The 17,219-nt window shown below is 45.8% G+C and overlaps 1 protein-coding gene across 2 annotated transcripts in view; it reads left to right on the top strand.

Annotated features, from left to right (window-relative positions):
- Positions 1-17,219, top strand: part of LOC113126134 (semaphorin-6D-like) — a 92,280-nt gene that overhangs the window by 63,955 nt on the left and 11,106 nt on the right. For both annotated transcript variants that reach the window (XM_026299984.2, XM_026299983.2), the window contains exons 18-20: positions 508-585; positions 8,464-8,522; positions 8,732-8,785. In XM_026299984.2, coding sequence (XP_026155769.1) covers positions 508-585; positions 8,464-8,522; positions 8,732-8,785 — 191 coding nt within the window. The remainder of the gene's footprint in view (positions 1-507; positions 586-8,463; positions 8,523-8,731; positions 8,786-17,219) is intronic.

Here is a 17,219-nt window from a genome sequence, read left to right as displayed (position 1 = left end):
AAACACATAGTTGTCATCTTCAAGTAAACATTTATAACCTGACATCACTGACAAACTGCGTCTACACATGAACACACAAAGCTGTCACACAAAACCGCTTTCTTTGTAATGTCTAACACACACACACACACACACACACACCTCTGTCATGTCACCTGTCGTCAGGTAGCTGTGACAAATGGAAGAAAAGCCTCAGTGACACAAACAAAGCTGCTGTTCCTCATGACATCTCTCCTTTGTCTGTTTTGTCTTCTTTGAGTCCTCGATGATGTAAAGCCTCCTCCAGCCCCTGACCCTGACCTAAACCTGGTTCTAACCTAAACCCAAAACCTGGTCTGAGCCCTCCAACGGCCCCTTTAAAGGTGTGAGACAGGCCATGTGTCCTCAGGTTTGGGGTCTGGGGTTTGGGGATGCCTTATATCAGCGGGCACCTTTTCATTTTGGAGGCTGCTGTCGGACTGGACTAATGGATTTGCAGTTAAACAAAAAACGTCCCTCTTTCTCCAGATCCTGCCTGGCCTCTCGTGACCCATACTGCATCTGGCTGCGGACCGGGACTTGTGCCAACATGGCGCCGGGTTTCAAGTACGTGTCACTCCCTGTTGTTCCTCTCTCTGTCTGTCACTCTGGCTTTGTTTCTCGCCCTCTTGCCTGTGAACCGTCATCAATCTGCCAGCTAATAAAGCTCTGACAGCTCCGCTCGTATATCTGCCGCCGCCACTGAAGGGTTGTATATCTGAAGATGTAAATCCACGATGCCTTTCACACCACAAACGGAGTGAAAGGATGGATGGGGAAACATAATGGGAACAAATGTTAGAATAGGTGTCAGCAGGAATGTGCTGCTCGCACTCTGTTGGTATAAATATGTTAGTTATGAAACCTGCATAAAGCAGTCGGGCTGGTCTGTTCTCTGACAGCAGGAAATATGCAGCGGTTTGCCTTCGTTCAGTCTTAACTAAAACGTGAAATAACATCCTGCGGGTTGGAACCAAATTTGGCCGAACATCCACGTGGCACCGTGGTGGTGACATCAGGACGCAGAGGCAGAGTCTACTGTGCAGGCCTGAGGTCGTCTTCGTCTTTTCACCTGATGCCGTTTCTGCTCTCAGATTCATTATCACGCGCTGCGATTAAAACCCAGACAGATACCGTATGTGAAGATGAGTCCGCTCGTGCAGCCGTTGCGAGGACTCCATGATGTGGTTAGTGGGCCTGTGCTGCAGAGAACAGCAACTTAGAGCAGCTGTCGACTGCAGGAGTTTATAACTGATGATATTTACAGATGGGGAGGCTGCAGACGCCGCGCCGCTCTCCCGGGTTTAAAACAAGTCCTCCCTGGAGAGACAAATATGAAAATAATATCAGTTCGATTTGCCGGGGAGAAGGGGAGCGGAGGAATTGCGGAATAACAGACGCCGTGGCTGCGATCGATGGCCATGAAGTGTTGTGGAGTGGGCGGGAGCTACCTGACACTTTGGAGTTATTGATCGGGAGGTGGCGCACAAGCTCCTTGTTGCTGCGCAGTGTGTGTGTGTGCGTGTGTGTGTGCGCTGCTAAAATCTCATCTCGGCTCAGCATATTGATGGAGTCGAGCACAGAAACACGGGGGATTTCATCTTCAGGCTCGACTCTCGTGTCTTGAATTTCGAGTCAAGCTGAAGCGTCTGGGAATTTAAAGGAGCATTTAAATGAACATCTCTGCAGGTTTTGGCCCATTAACTACAAACCACCTACACTTTAAATTACTGGAGAAGCTTTTCCCAAATGGGCTGAATGTAAATATATATAATTAGGGACTTTATGGTTAAACCCTCAGATTTGGAGTTTGTTGTGAGCCTCAGATATCCATATTAAAAATGATGTTTTATCTGCCGTGAAATGTAGAATATTAGTGCATCAAACATCCGTGTGAAGGAAAGTTTCATCTCTCTAGATGTTCATTAAAGACCAGTATTAAAGTTTTCTGACTGATTCCATAACTAAATAATAAACAGCTTTAGATTGTTGGTGAAAACAAAAATCAAGCAGCTTAAATGATTTTTTCTTATGAAAGAACTAACGCCGCCTTAAGATCAGGATCTGAATTGTTTTATATCAGAGCTGGGCGTCTGAAGTCTTCCTGTCACAGCTGATCTGGTTTTAAAAATCGAGCCTGTTCCATCAAATGTGAACTCAATCAATGGCACAAATATTCCAGCAGACATACATAATCCCCGTATTGATCCCGCTCGGCCTGAGCGTGCCGCTCTGCTCAGATGGCAGCTCTTTATATTCGCCCGTCTCCTCTTCGTGGGCCTCATCGCATCGATCGATGACTCGCTGAGACTCGGGGGCCTTTTCATACTCTATTGATCTGAGGACGAGTCGTCCGATTGGTTAAAGTCAACGCTGGTTAACGGGGAGCTAATCGGGTTATTTCAGTGCTGTGTGTCATGTAAATTACTATTGATGGTAGTAAATACTGTATGTGGTAAAGTTCCCACTTCCTGGGATCGTGAGTCTGCGTTTGGAGGAGAAAAATAAAAGCTAGAGGAAGAGCTTTGTCTGTTCTTCTGGAAATGAGGACACAAACACTGAGTTTTCTGACTGAGCTTCATTTCATCACAGGGAAACCACTGGTGCAGAGAGTCATAGCTTCTGTGTTTTCCTGCCCGTGGTGCTGACAGTTATCCTCGCCTTTTATCCACGAGGGGCTGATAGACGAGAGGGAGAAGTTTGGTTCAGGTCCACTTTATTCACTTCTGAATCCTGACATCTTTGTTCAAGTGGAAACCTGTACGAAAACAAAAAAAAAACAAGACGCTGTTTTGTCTAACTCACACACAGGAAACGATAAAATCGACAGAGCAGCGGTTCACAGAAACACAAGTGGCATCTTTAATACAAACGAGAGCAGACGGAGCACGAGGAGATTGCTGCAGGAAGATTAAAATGGACAGGATGAGCCGGTGCAGATGAAAAGACACGAGGAAGGAAACTGAGAGGGAGATGAAGATATGATGCAAGAGGTGGAAAGGGAGAAGTGAAAGCTGAGAGATGTGGATTAGCTCAGAGAGAGATATCAGTGTCTGAGTTAAAGGAAGTAAAACAAGCAGGAGGACAGGAGCTGACACAGGCAGGAAGCATGTGGGTTCTCCTGAGCAGGTTCGGACTCTGCTTCTGTCTCGATTGGTCCTGAAGTGATTTTGAGTTTTATTGAGTCTCGGCCCTTTTGGCTTTGGCTCAGAGCTGCAGTGGGTTCAGGGATTTATCAATGACCACATTTCTAACTTCCCATCTGTTTTCTTAACATTCAGTAAAAAAGTGGAAGCATTTATTTGCTTTGCCAAGTGTTACTGCGTGTTGCATGCTAGTATTTGCTAATCAGCACTAAAGCACAACCCAGATCAAACCGAACCAAGTCTGAGGATCACGAGTAGAAAGCAGAGAGCAGAGAAAGTATTATAGTGAAACTTCTCTCTGCTGATTCCAGAAACTCCAACCGTGATCCAGTAAGTCTCAGGGTCCCATGTAGTCCATCAGCAGACATCGTTGCCTTTAATAAACATCATGATGTGTTTAAACGGGCGTGAGCTGACGGGAGTTTGTGCTGGGCTCTGTGCTCCAGTGGAGGGAACGTCGGTGATTATCCTCCATTAGCGTCAGTGGGGATCACATCAGGGCCCGAACAGGCACTGGTCCTGGATCTGAGCTGCTTGTGCTAACATCAAAACCTTCAGTGAAGTCCCCAACACTTTCGTATCCTCCTCCCGATCAGTAAAATGAAAGATCTGTTGAGGAAAGAGCAGCGACACGCGTCACTTTAACAGAGACATGAATCTTTGACTTCCCCTCAGAAGTGACACGTTGGAGTTTCATTAAAACTGAAGTTCTTCTCAGTGGTTCAGTCACTTTTTATCACGTTCGTCTTTGTTTTTGTTAAACCTTAATAATCCCACAGTTTTCTCTCTTTCTGTGGCTTTAAAGTGAAGCGTTTTCCTCCTTGTCTGCTGGGATCAGTTTTTTATCGGTTCGACAAAAAAAGGTTTCAACCTTTTGTGGATCAGCAGAATTTTTAGCTGCTGTATAACCAAAGCCACCACGTTGGCAAACAAACCGAGTGTAGGCTGACCTGAGAGCAGCTGATCGGATCATAGATACAGGAGGTTCTCTAAAGGCAGAGATGGCAAATCTGTGAGTGAAGTGAATTTAGCCTCTCAAACTTTTGCCGGTAAGTGGAAGGTTCCCCTCAGGGGGAAAAGCGGCGACAGAGAGATGGATGGAAAGAGTTGGAGCGAAAAATGAAGTTTAACGGTTTATATAACTTCAGCTGAAGAGGCAGGAAGAGGCAGGAAGTCAAGAAGAGGGAGACAAAAAACAAGGGATGGAGAAGACGAGGCAGCAGAGGGAAGGAGGAAGAGGGAAAACAGGAGATGGTTGTCGTGGCAGCAAATCGGCTGTTTCCCTGGAGACCGTGTGTGTGTGTGTGTGTGTGTGTGTGTGTCTAGAGGTAGGACAACCTCAAAACACACACACACACTCCAGATAACATGACAAACTGATGTTTCTGAACAAAACCTGGTGGAACAGACTGAAGCAGCTGAAATCAAATGTCAAACGCAGCTGAGACCTTCACTGTTCTCTTGGTTCTAAAAACCAACAACAGGACATTCATTATTTTTCCTCTCCATCAGGAAACTGCCCCCTGGCGGCCTGTGCACTTATGGGCCTCTGGCAGACCAAATGTGCTTTTGTCGGATTACTTCTTTTCAAGTGTAAAATTAGAGAAAGGTTTTTTCACGTGGTAAAACTGCTGCAGCAGCCAGGATCTTCTGGAGATGGTTGAAGTGAGTACCCAGCGTGAAATGAAGAACTGCTGTGTCTTTGTTGTCACTGAGCCGTGGCTCCACAGCAGCCTGACCCTCGCTGCTGAAACCAAGGACTTCCTGTCAGAAACCGTCAGGTACCAGTTTACCTGTGAGAGCACAAACTCCACGAACACCCTGAGAAGAAAATGCACTGGACCTCGTTTACGTCAGATCGCTGACTATGACCCTGAAGACTTTTACTTTTTGTGTGCAGTCATTTTTCCTGCTGTGGTTCTGTGTGTCGTGTTTGAGGAACAGTATTTTATTGTGAAATGAACCTGTAGCAACAAACAGCGTCGACAGAACAAAAGCTGAAACCTACAGTGGAAGAAGAGAATAGTTCAGGACACTGAAGGTTTCTGCAGACTTTTCTACATCGTACTTACGTTTTACAGCCACAGGAACCTGTTAATGGTTCCACTGTGGAGCTTCAGTCAGAGAACATAATAACTTGGCTGCATTTTGCAACTGCCTGAGTCTATTTCCATCCCCTCCTCTGAGCCGCTCCCTGCTAGATGAACGAGGCGTTTAGGTGCCCAAGAGGGTTGGGGATTTATAGCGGCTCGCCGTCACAACAACCTCCTCCTGTTCTCTCTCTCTTCTCCCTTACAGCTCAGCCCACGCTGCTGGAAATGAAGCTGCAGAGACCGGGGGGGGGGGGGACGGACTGAGTGATAAGTGAGATAAATATTGAGTGACTGAGGGGGCGGAGGAGTTAGCAAATATGTGAGGTGGAGGAGAGGTAAATATAGAGTGCAGAGCAGAAAGCATAATGATTTCATAATGAATCCAAACATTTAGAGGTCATTAAATGTGATCGCCATGTTCCTCTCGTGTTGCATAATTCATTTATCTTTTATATCTTGTTTTTATACAGACACAAATATACCAGATCCACTACGTGGCCAAAAGTATGTGGACAGTCAAACTTTTCTTCCAGTGCTCTGATGTGCTCCAACTACCTCCAGCCCTCTGGTTTCAGAGCGGTGGCCTTCCCTTTTGTCCAGCCATGATACAGGGACATGGTGTAGATGATGGGCACTCAAGTAGGCGACTGAAAAACACGAGTCCTCCCTAATTGATTTGTGAATGACTGGGGAGCAAAAGAGTCTTGTAAGAGTTAAAGAGTCCGTAACCCGTCCTGCCACTGTAAACTGAACTACAGGTGTGTAACATTATGCCCAAACACACACACAACCTGCTGTGATGTTGTTTTAGCCTTCAGTGCCCCCCAAGACGAACGTCTCCTGTAAATATTGGTGAAGATGATGAAAGTGACCTGATCGGCCACGTCCAGTTTCTTAAGGTGCTGGAGACTCATCCAGATCAGCCTGTAAACTAGCATGTTAGTCCGGGGCTAGCTTAAGGTTAGCGTTAGTGCTGTTGATGGTTCATGGGGCTTCTGGCTCGTGCTTATTTGTTGAACTTTAAAGCTGTTAGTGCACGATGCCTGTCACATGATGCACTGAATCTGCTGTGACAGGATGGGCTCAGAAAATAAGTAACACCAGGTTTCAGACTTAACCTGGCATTACCCTGGGAGTCTAGTCCAGATCCAGAACTGAACAAACGAACAAGGCAATCCAAAAGGGTGCAGAGGAACAGGAACTACAACAACACAGGAAGTCATTTCAAAATAAGACAACATGCACATATTGTAGTTCATATTGTAGTTCACTGAGTTCCTGCATGTGTCCACCAAACTTTCAAGGCCAGTTCAGTCTGTGTGGCCTTAAACTTTTGATTGCACCATCACACCACTGCATCTGCTGAGGTGCAAAAGGAACACAAGTGAGAGAGTTCTGAGTTGGAGGTGTGAGTGCAGGCAGATGGAGTGTGAGGACAGTAATGAATGTGGAGGAAACAGGAGGGAGCAGACGCTTTAATGGAAAACAGGAAGTTGTAAATACGCAGAGAAGATGAGCAGGTGAAGTCACTTTTTATTAAACAAGCACAAAAAGTTTAAATAAATGCATCTTCAGTCACTGGATCAGTCAAGTGGAAAATGTTTTTGCCAATACAGGCAGAACATGATAAGCAGAGAACACATCATGGGAAATAAATGAGGACGTGGGCTCGATGTGATCAGACTGATGAACGGTTCTGTCTCAGAAACACAAAGAATCTTCACACCTGTTGTAGATTTAAAGCTGTAACTTGGTTCGTTGTTTTTGTCTTTAGATGGATAGTTGAGATGATGTTTTTGTGATTTGGCACGACACAAAGAAATTGGATGGAAAATCTACCTGTTCTTACATGGAATGAATTTGTTTGTTGCACGTTATTTAGAAAGGCTGTTTATGCATCTCAACATTCACAATAAAGCTTCAGTGGTTCAGTTTGTTTTGCTGCCTTTGTCAGTCATTAACCACCTGACTACAAAAGGCTGTTTTATATTTGATGAGTCTAATGGAAATTTCTCTGAGCACACCCGTGATACCTTTTTTGACTTTCTCCCCTCCTTAGCTGACACTGTGCAAGGTTTCTGCTGATATTCCTCATCTGAGTTTGCTGTTAACTTTGTTTGCAGGAAAAGATTCACTGCTCTCCAGTAGCAGCCTGCTTGAACAGATAAAGGATAAATGGATAAAATTACCTGGACTGTACTGCTCTACATATAAATCCAGCATAATGCACATTTCTGCAGTACCGGTTCCATCAGTACAACACACTTCTGTTGTGCTCATCATTCTGCCGCGCTCAGTTTCACTGTAACAGAAAATACTGTTTTCATTCACAATGAAATAATGCCCCTTCACATAATGCCCCCTTCACATTAAAAGCCTACCCAGAACCCAGAGTGGGAGGCTTTTAATGTGAAATGGTTGATATTCATTTTCAAAAACAGCAAAGTAGAAGTGACAGCGTGAAAACATTATTTCTGGAAGAGATTTCGGCACATTTGACTTAGCGGACTGTGTAGTGGATTTGGAGAAGGGTTTAGTTTCCTGTTTGTGAATAAAACCAGTGTCTTTTATTGGAAGAAGAGGTTTGAATGAATCCATGACTCCCAGTGAGAATTACCAACCAGTCTCCTCTGTCTGACTCTGCCATTACGCTGCAGTTGTTTGTGCCACGGTGCAGTAAAACCTGATTGCTGCTCCTTTTAAAAACTGGTTTGAAGGTCAGATGGAAACGTCAGTGGAAGCAGTAAACAGCTGGGACGGAGCCAGAGACGCTGTGGGGAAAGTAAATAGCTTCATTTACTGGAGCTGCGCTGACACATACCTCGCCTCACTTTACTGCTGAAGCTCAGTGTGTATCACTGTGGGTTTCATGGTCGCTTTTGTCACTGTCTGTCCTCTGATTGGACGAGTCTCACCTTTTTCTCTCCTAATTGGATGACAAAGAAGAAGGTGAATTTGTTGACTTTCTCTCCCCAGGCAACCTCTCCGGCTTTCAAACTAAATGATGAGCTGGACATGAACTGTGTGACACAATCTAATTATCGTTGTCTTAACTTGTTATCTGGTTGCCTTGGAGACACGTCATCGATTAACTACCCAGGCAACGGTAACCCACAGCAACCGACGTGAGAGAAGACACGGTCTGGTTTTGTTCTTCACTTGATTTTATTCTTTTGTCTAAACGTCTCTCTCGTCTGTGTCTGCAGGGCGGGGTTTGAGCAGGATATCGAGGGCGACCACTCGTTTCGCTCAGACAGCTGCCATGGTGAGATAAACCTGCCATTTTACAGCCACAATAACGATAACAGATACAGAATGAGGTGTACACAGTGTAAAAGCCAGCAGAGTGTAAAACTGCAGCAGTGATACAGACAATAAACTGGACAATAAATGAGATGAATGTGAGAATTTTAGGAAACCAGATGAACTCGTGTGCTGACTGTGGTTGTGTCGTGGTTTTTTTTTTTTGTGCAGCCGACGTGTTGGCGACGTCACGGAATCAGGAGCCTGCAGGTGACTCCGCCTACGGTAAGACAGTCTCTTGTTTCTGGTTTTATTCACATCCTGCACCAGGGAATTATGGGAGGGAGACAGAGAGAGTTCTGGGTAAAAAAAAAAAAAAGATGTTTAACCCCATCAGTCAGTGGTGGAGGTAACTGCATAGCGCCACAGGTGGACAGGTGAGGTATTACACTCTGTCATCAGGAAGGTAAAGGTAAGACAGTCCAGTGAAACATCACTGAAAAACATTTCCAGTCACTTGACTTTTCACATGTTCAACTCAAACTGTAACATCAAAAACACAGTGCAGTACTTGGGTACAGTAGCTTGTATTTGAATTTTTGTTCTTTATACTTCTACTCCTTGTCAGAGACAAATACTTTTTTACTTCATGTATTTAATAGATTAGATAATAGATAATACTCAGTATTCTATATACTAAATGCTTTATGGCTGATCCATATGGACCAGTGTCTGTGTCCACCCTCAGTCTGAGCTCTGGGTTTGGTCTCCACCACCTCCTGAGGGAACCCTCTGGCTCTTTAGCTGCTAAATGCTCCACTATGTTCACCAGCTGGTTCATTCATGGCACTTTAACAGGACTGAGGGAGAAAGTGTTGACCCACTGATGAACTCTGTGAGGCGGACCTTGCACTGAATTCAGCAGCAGCAGCAGGTGAACATGGAGACTGTGGAGAATAGGTTTAAAAGCCTGTCTTTAATATGAGTCAAGCTGAGGTCAGGCCACTATTTCAAAGGTGCCGTCTAAAAACTGTTGTATCGTCTTTTAAAAATGGAGACATATCCTCAAAAGCTGCAGGACACACGACATCACAAAATCTAAACTTGATAAAATAATTAATAAATAATCTTTCAGCTGGGAGGAAGGTCTGACAAGAGTGAATTTCTCAGAACATAAATCAAATCGGACGTGTGGCGAACAGTCCGCGGGCTCGTCTAAAAGTTCAGACTCGCTTTGTTAGCAGCACTCGGCTCGATGTAGAGTAGCTCATAGCTCGATCTGACTGTTACTCCATTAGATTACAGTCCTGCAGATCTGAGCGCCTGCTCTGTATTCATGGCTGCTACCTGACTGTCAGGACCGCTGCCTGTAACCCAGCCCAGGGTCCGTCATTCCCATTACGCCTCCATGAGCTGCATTACTGTGATTAAAGCCGGAGAGCGGACAAAGAGACGTCAGGACGGAGCGGGGAGAGACTTTTTCTGCTATGTGGTCTACTTGACATGAGCTGAGTTGGTCTTTCAGGAACACTTGAAGTGAACTCAAGTGGCTGCATCACATCAGCAGCCAACGGGACAAGGTCAGCACTTTATTAGAGCGCCATGAATAAAGAGGTGAATGAGAAAATGAATAAGATAAATGATGTGTTGCTCTTTATCAATAGATTTCCACCAGTGTTTTCTATTACAGTTTATATATGTCCCGAATTACTGACTTATCACAGTCTGAGCGGCGTCTCTATCAGGCGTCCCTGAGCCTCAAAGTCAGTCTGACATTGTCTTTTTTTTTTTTTTTTGTCATCCCTGTTGGGAACTTTTTTTCCGAGCAGTCCTGATTCTATCAAAGAGCTGCAGCTTCACAATGAAACGCGCTGAAGTTCATGGGAGCTTTTTTTTTTTTTTCTTTAAAGAGCAGCAGATCTCCGTCTCGGAGTCCTCGGAGCTTAGAGTGTGGATGGTTTTGTATTCTGCAAAGACAGTTAATTGCATTCACCTGGCATCTAAATGAGGCCCTGTTAGTCGACCAGAATGAAAAGCACTTGTTAGAAGACGACAAGCGTGGAGCGGTGAAATTAGCCTGCTGTAGAAAACTGCACTTTGGCAGATCAATCTGCTTTAAGTGAGGGTTGAACTTAAAGCTGCTGTTTTTCATTAGCGCCGGATCACCTGCCTGCACACGTTTAACATGTTTGCTGCCGCACGATGAACCACACAAACTCAGCTCAGGTGCTTCTGTATGAGGCAGCTGTAGCTTCGCCTTCGCCTCCCCAGTGACTGAAACAGCCATCGCCTACATACCTGACTTCCCGCCTGAATTTTCCCTCCATAATGATGCTTCGCGGGCAGAAGTGCACCTCGCTGTGCGGCGATTAGCCCCGACTGACTGACATGATTACAGGTGCAGCAGACGTGGAGCAGCGGGAGGCTCGGCCGATGCTGGTGGAATAATTTACATTCTTCCACAGATTCATCTCGACTCGCGGTAATAGTGTCGTGATTAACCATGTCATTTAAGTTTTCGATTTTATTGTTGCCTGCGGGGATTACCCAGGGAGTTAATGACCCCATAACACAATAAAAATTGACAGCAGCCTGAGTACACACTCGGTAACATTAGCCACGTTCGGCGGCGTGCTCGTTCTTCACGCCTTCGCTGTGGAAGTCCAGCTTAAATATGCAGCGATTAAGGCAGCAGTAAGTGGTGGTGGTGCCGTTATACAGTGGGACTGAGAGCAGCACTTCCTCCATAATGGTGTGTGAGGCATTAACTTCATGGCGTCAGGCAGCCGGGCATGAAGGACTCCGAACACAGTGAGTGACTGATGTCTTAGCCTGGGTGCACCCGTATCTATCTGCCACACTAGGCTAGAGAGGCTGTCGTTACCGTAATGACATCGTTTGGCGGAGGACTATTCCCGTAATGACGTTTTCGCTGCAAATTGGTTATTTAATGCAGTGCGAGGGAGGCTCCCATGGGTTTAGTTTTGGCTCTGAATGGACATAAATTGGCTGTTTTGCTGCAGTGTGCTGTTACGGGGTAGTCCGCTGTTAGACGTCGGTCGGTCGACATTGTGCAGATCGAGCTCCGCAGACGCAAATGATGATGGTTCTTGGATGACATGGATGCCGCCTGTGTGTGACCTCCACGTGTCACCTCTGACATACATTTGGGCACTTTAGAACTTGGATTTCAGTTTTTTTTTCCACTTGTGCATAAATTGTGACTTTACAAATGAGTTGAGTTGGAATGAATTATTCATTTATTCGGTTCTTTTTTTTTTTTCTTGTTGTCGACAAGGCTTTTAAAAAACAGCCAAATGTTGTGATATTTAGTCTTATTTAAAAGCCCATCAGGTAGAGCAGCCGCTGTGTGTGTGTGTTTAACCCTCCTGGATCCTCAGTGGAGCCACGGGCCTGTAACAGCAGCTGGTTCCTGATAAATCAACTTTTATCCAAAGCGTTTGAGAGGGTTTAATGAGATGTGGGAGGTTAAAGAGTGTCTGAACCTGTGGAGGATCATGTGGTCCTGGTCTCACAGCGGCTCCTGTTTTAGCAGCCGTGAGTGTAACTTGGCATCTCTGCACGCACCAAGGACAGAGTCGGTGTTTCGGCTGCTGCAGCCGGTTTCAGACGATGCCGTGATTCAGGTCACGCTCAACACAACAGCTTCTTCTGTGTTTAATGAAACTGAGGCTTTGACATTTAAAGAATACTTAGCAGCTCGTGCTGTTTCATGAAGGTTTTAAGCATGTTATCACTCAAGAGCAACAGTCTGCATGACATTTAAATTAGAATATATTCTCCATTAGGAGCTCAGACGTGCTCTTCCTGAAGTTGGAACTGAAACTGATCCATTTTCTCAAGAGAATGTCCTAAAATGTCAAACTGCATCCTTTACTGACACGTGAGCCGTGTTCCCCGTGAACATGTGCCGCTAACATTTGTCACGTTAACCTGACAGCGTGAGTCGGTTTTCATGGTGTTGATTCTGCACAGGCTGGAACTAAAATCTAACGTTTGATGCCGAAGTTTTGGATTAAATAGATGTTTTTGTCTTCGCGTGTTGCATTATGGGTCGTTTGTAGCGTTGATGTTGCTAAGCTAGCACACATTCTCAGTCTGTATCGGACGAAAGTGTTAGACCAGTTGAACCTGCAGCAGTTTCTGTACTGCAGAAATGAACCAGGCGGTGATCTCTGTCAAACAGCCACCAACTGCTGCTGTCACGTCCTCAACCAGCCTGAAAGACGCTGACGGAGAAACTGATTCTGACGCCTCAGAATGAGGCTGCGTCTAATGCAGGGTTTACATTTCACCCTGTTCCATGTTTCTGTCAGAAAAGACGAGTCTTTTTCCCCAGCAGGACGAGATCAAAGTGGTTTTTATTCCCAAAAAGTCTTTGTCAGAAACACATTGGAGGAAAGAGGCTTGTCCTGTAGTCGGCCGGTAGGAGCCGTCATACCCAGACTGGTTCCCAGTGCCCCGCTAACAGCTGCAGGTAATAAACCAGCCCTTTACCCCAACCCTAACCTGAACCTGGTTCTGACCTCAGCCTGGTTCTAACCTCAGCCTGAGTCTAACCTGAACCTGGTTCTGACCTCAGTCTGGTTCTAACCTGACCCTGAAACCAGGTCTGAACCTTCAAACAGCCTTTTGACAACATGTCCTCACAGAGATAGTACTGAAGTTAAATGTGTCCTCACACCCACAGAAAGACAAACATCCTTTTCCTTTGGCTGAAAGTGTTTGGGGAAATTGTTGTTATACAGAGCACATACACACACACGCACGCACGCACACACACACACACACACACACACACTGTAGAGATGCACTTCCTCCCTGTGTACTCAAGATCTTGAGATCCAGTGTTGATGACAGAGCAAAAATGTCAGCTCGAAGGCACCGTGTGTGTGTGTGTGTGTGTCTCTGTCTCTGTGTGTGTGTGTGTGTGTGTCTCTGTCTCTGTGTGTGTGTCTGTGTTTGTGTGTGTGTGTGTCTCTGTCTCTGTGTGTGTGTCTGTGTTTGTGTGTGTGTGTGTGTGTGTGTGTGAGTGAGAAAGCATGAGCTGCATTCATAAGTGTGTGTCTAATAGAAAAGAGGCTGCAGCTCAGTGAAGAAGGGCAGGATGTCTCCATTAGATCCTGGTCTGTGCAGGAGGAAGGAGGAAGCAAACAGCATTAGAGAACCATGAGGGGAATCTCCGTCTCACCTCAGTCAGTCCTAAACTGCTGCTTTCCAAAATGCCACATATGCATTTTGCAAAAGGGCTGCGTGTTGAGCAGCTGCATATCAGACCTCTGCATCTTTTGGCTGGTGACTGAACAGTTTCCAGAGGCATTGACAGCTGACGCTCAGATATTTATTGTTGCTGTCTCACTTTTTAAACGCTGTTCGTCTCGAGAAGGATTTGTGCAGCTGCTCCTGAATGAAACCCGGTTCAGGCAGGATTTCTCAGGGATTTTCCCCCGGTCATTTTCTTACCCAGTTACAATCAGAGCCACAGCGACCTCCTGCTCTTCTGTGAGCCGGCTGCTTCATTTACACATTTCTTTCTACATGAGCTGCTTCTCTTTCTGCTCTGTGAGCTCGCTAAGAAAATGGGAGATTGTGTGAAAAGTCTGAGTCTGGTTTCTTCCAGTCTCATAGATGGGACCCATGTTTGCACCAAAATACAGGCCCGATAGTTGGAGTCGCTCTTTGCAGGTGCACAGGTGAAGTCACCAAACACGACTTTGTGTCTGAACATGTTGGAGCTGGAGAGAATAAAACGTGTAGTTCAGCAGGCGGCAGGAGGGACGTTGGGTCAGTGTTGGTCCGAGTACGGACAAAACCCTCCGGCTCCTCATGGGGAACGTCCTGCTTCACGACCACAGGCTGCAGCTCTGGGTTTCAAACCCACAGGTGATGTCACATCTGGCTACATCTTCTCATGACCCAGCGGTGGTTTTAAAGGTAGAGGATAGAGGACCTGACGAGTCCAAAGTCAACCTGGGTCTCTTGGGGCCCAGTCCAGCCGTGTCTGCACAAGAACTGATCCCTGAAGTTAAGTTCGTTGTGTTCAGGTTGGACTGTTCACTGCAGCACAGGGACGTTAACCAACAGTGTGTGTGTCTGTGTAGATCTCAACAAGCCATGAGAGACACCGTCCTAATTACAGAGTGTGTGTAACAAAGAGACACAGAGTGTTATTAAACCACGTGGGAGAAACAAGACACCGTGTGTGTGTGTGTGTATCCAGTGTAAGTGTTAAGTGTGTGTGTACCAATTGTTTGGCAAGAGAGTTTGCGTCTCCGAGTGTGTCTGTTGTGTGTGTGTGAGCAGGCAGAAGAGCCATCATAGCGTGTTAAAGTGGTTTTTAATAAGCTGGAGCTCGTACAAATGGACCGGGTGTGTTGTGTGGCTCGCGGCGAACAGGCGGCATGAGGGATGTAAGGAAGCAGCCAAAAGTCGTCGTACTGACGCTAATTATCTTCATCTTCTCCCTGGAAAATGAGGCGAAGAGAGAAGACGCGTCACAGGATGAAAATCAGGCCGTTGTTTGTTGTTTGTCTGCTGGTGATGCTGCTGGTTCACCATCAAACATGTTGAAGTCAGAAATAACACGCACACATTAGGTTCCTTTAGTTCACAGGTTGATCCTGTAGTGTCACATCTGCACGTCAGTGGCTCTGCAGCTGTTTGGCTCCTTCCTGCCTTAGCAGAGCTGCTCCTGCTGCTTGATGTTCGCAGTGATAGAAGGAACACACCTGTGACTGTGTGTCGGCTCACTGGCTGCCTTTGAGATGCTGTTTTAGGCTGCAGGATGTTTGTTTTCGTAATGAATCGTTTATTAATTGATTGATTAACAGAAAGATTAGTAATGAAAATGATCAGGTCCATGTGTTTTAATGGCTGTTCACATTATCAATACTTGCATGATTTTTTTTTTTTTTTCAGTGAAATATTTTCCTGGTCACTGATCAGCTGATGTAATTAACAAGTTAACGCACACACAGATTTTTATGTGACCTGCCTGATTACTTTCATCTCTGTAGTTGGACGAATGTGCTGTCTCTCTAGTGACCTTCCCTCATCAGTCATGATTGACTCAGCCAATCAAGAGCTTGCATTGGCTCTGCCACCCACACACACACACACGCACGCACGCACACACACGTGTTTGATAGGATGAAACACCTCCAACTTGTGCTTCCTTGTTGATTGATTCCTGCTGAGCTGCATATTGTGTTTTTATCGACTGGGTCAATCAATGTGTGTTGGTCTGTGTGTGTGTGTGTGTGTGTGTGTGCTCGTCTGTGTGTTGGTCTGTGTGTGTGTGTGTGCTCGTCTGTGTGTTAGGGTGTGTGTGTGTGTGTGTGTGTGTGTGTTGGTCTGTGCTGACCTGGAGCCTGAGGTCTCTGCTCAGTCCAGACTTCACACAGGACTTAACAGGCCTGACCACAGACTGGAGACAAATGTGTACGACACCTCATCACTTCCTGTCACTATGTAAAACTCGTGAACGTGGCGGCGGCCATCTTGCTTTATGACACATTTTCCAATCAGATTCTGTGCAGCGACCAGGGGCGGAGCCACAGTATCGGGCGCCAATCACAGCTGTCAATCATCTAAAACCCTCCTGTAACATAATTTAATTTAATGTAACTTTATTCAAATCAAGCCACTGAGGAAAATGACGCGTGTTCACGGATCAGTGCGAGAAAATGGACCCAACGTGACAGAAACCAGCTTTGTTTGCAATGTACATGTTGTCAATCATCAGAAAATGGCGTAAAACGTCTCGTACTGTTTCCCAGGGCAACGTAAGAGCCAGAGAACATTTAACGTACTTAGACCGTCTTTCCCTCCAAACAGCCAGAACAAAAACATCAGACAATGAAGTGAACTTCCAGCTCTGAGTGCGTTTAATGCTTTTCCCCCAGGTGCCATAATGTGCACCTGGATAAAGACAAGGCAGCTTTTAAAGCTGACGTCTGCTGCAGGCGCACACTGAGGTGTGTAGAGGTTGTGTAGATGAACACACACTTTTTAACAGTGTCTTATTCATTCGGGCCGACAGCAGCAGTAATTGTATTAATATCCATCAGTGAGGGAGCGTTAAATAGTGGTTCTCTCCACAGCTTCATTATGTGTGATCATTATCTATCATCCCCACAATAAAAAGCCTATCGTCACTTTTCATGACGCTCGGTGGTGGAAAGTGACTGGACTCAGTTAGTCCCATATTCAGTGCGGAGACGCTGCTTTTGTAAAAATGATTGGCATTTCTGCAGAAGCTGTATGCAAACAGCTTTGGCTGCTTTAAATCAACAAAAGCCATCTGGGCCTGAGGCAGCTCACTGCAAAACAACAGAATAAAACACATCTGCAAATACACAAACACTGATAACGCCAAGATTACAGCCATCGCAAGGTCGAGTGAACAGTCCATTAACATCACTGAGGCAGCGTTTAGTGGCGAGCCCCTTCCAATCACTATAATCATCATCATCATAATTGTCGCCACATCAGGGCGTAATGTGGAGTTTAATCGCACAAACCGGAGGAACGCACAAACCTTTACTTTCAAACAGCTTATGTTTGCAGAGACGCCTCAGTGTAACCCAGTCCACCCTCAGTACAAACCGCAGCCTGCAGGTGACAAACAGCTGAGAAACTCAAACTGAACATCTAAAAAACCGACTGGGTCCGACGCAGGGGTTCTATATGTGCCATA

Source organism: Mastacembelus armatus, chromosome 11 (genome assembly GCF_900324485.2).
Source record: "Mastacembelus armatus chromosome 11, fMasArm1.2, whole genome shotgun sequence".
NCBI lineage: Eukaryota > Metazoa > Chordata > Actinopteri > Synbranchiformes > Mastacembelidae > Mastacembelus > Mastacembelus armatus.
This window is presented reverse-complemented; position numbering and strand designations above follow the sequence as displayed.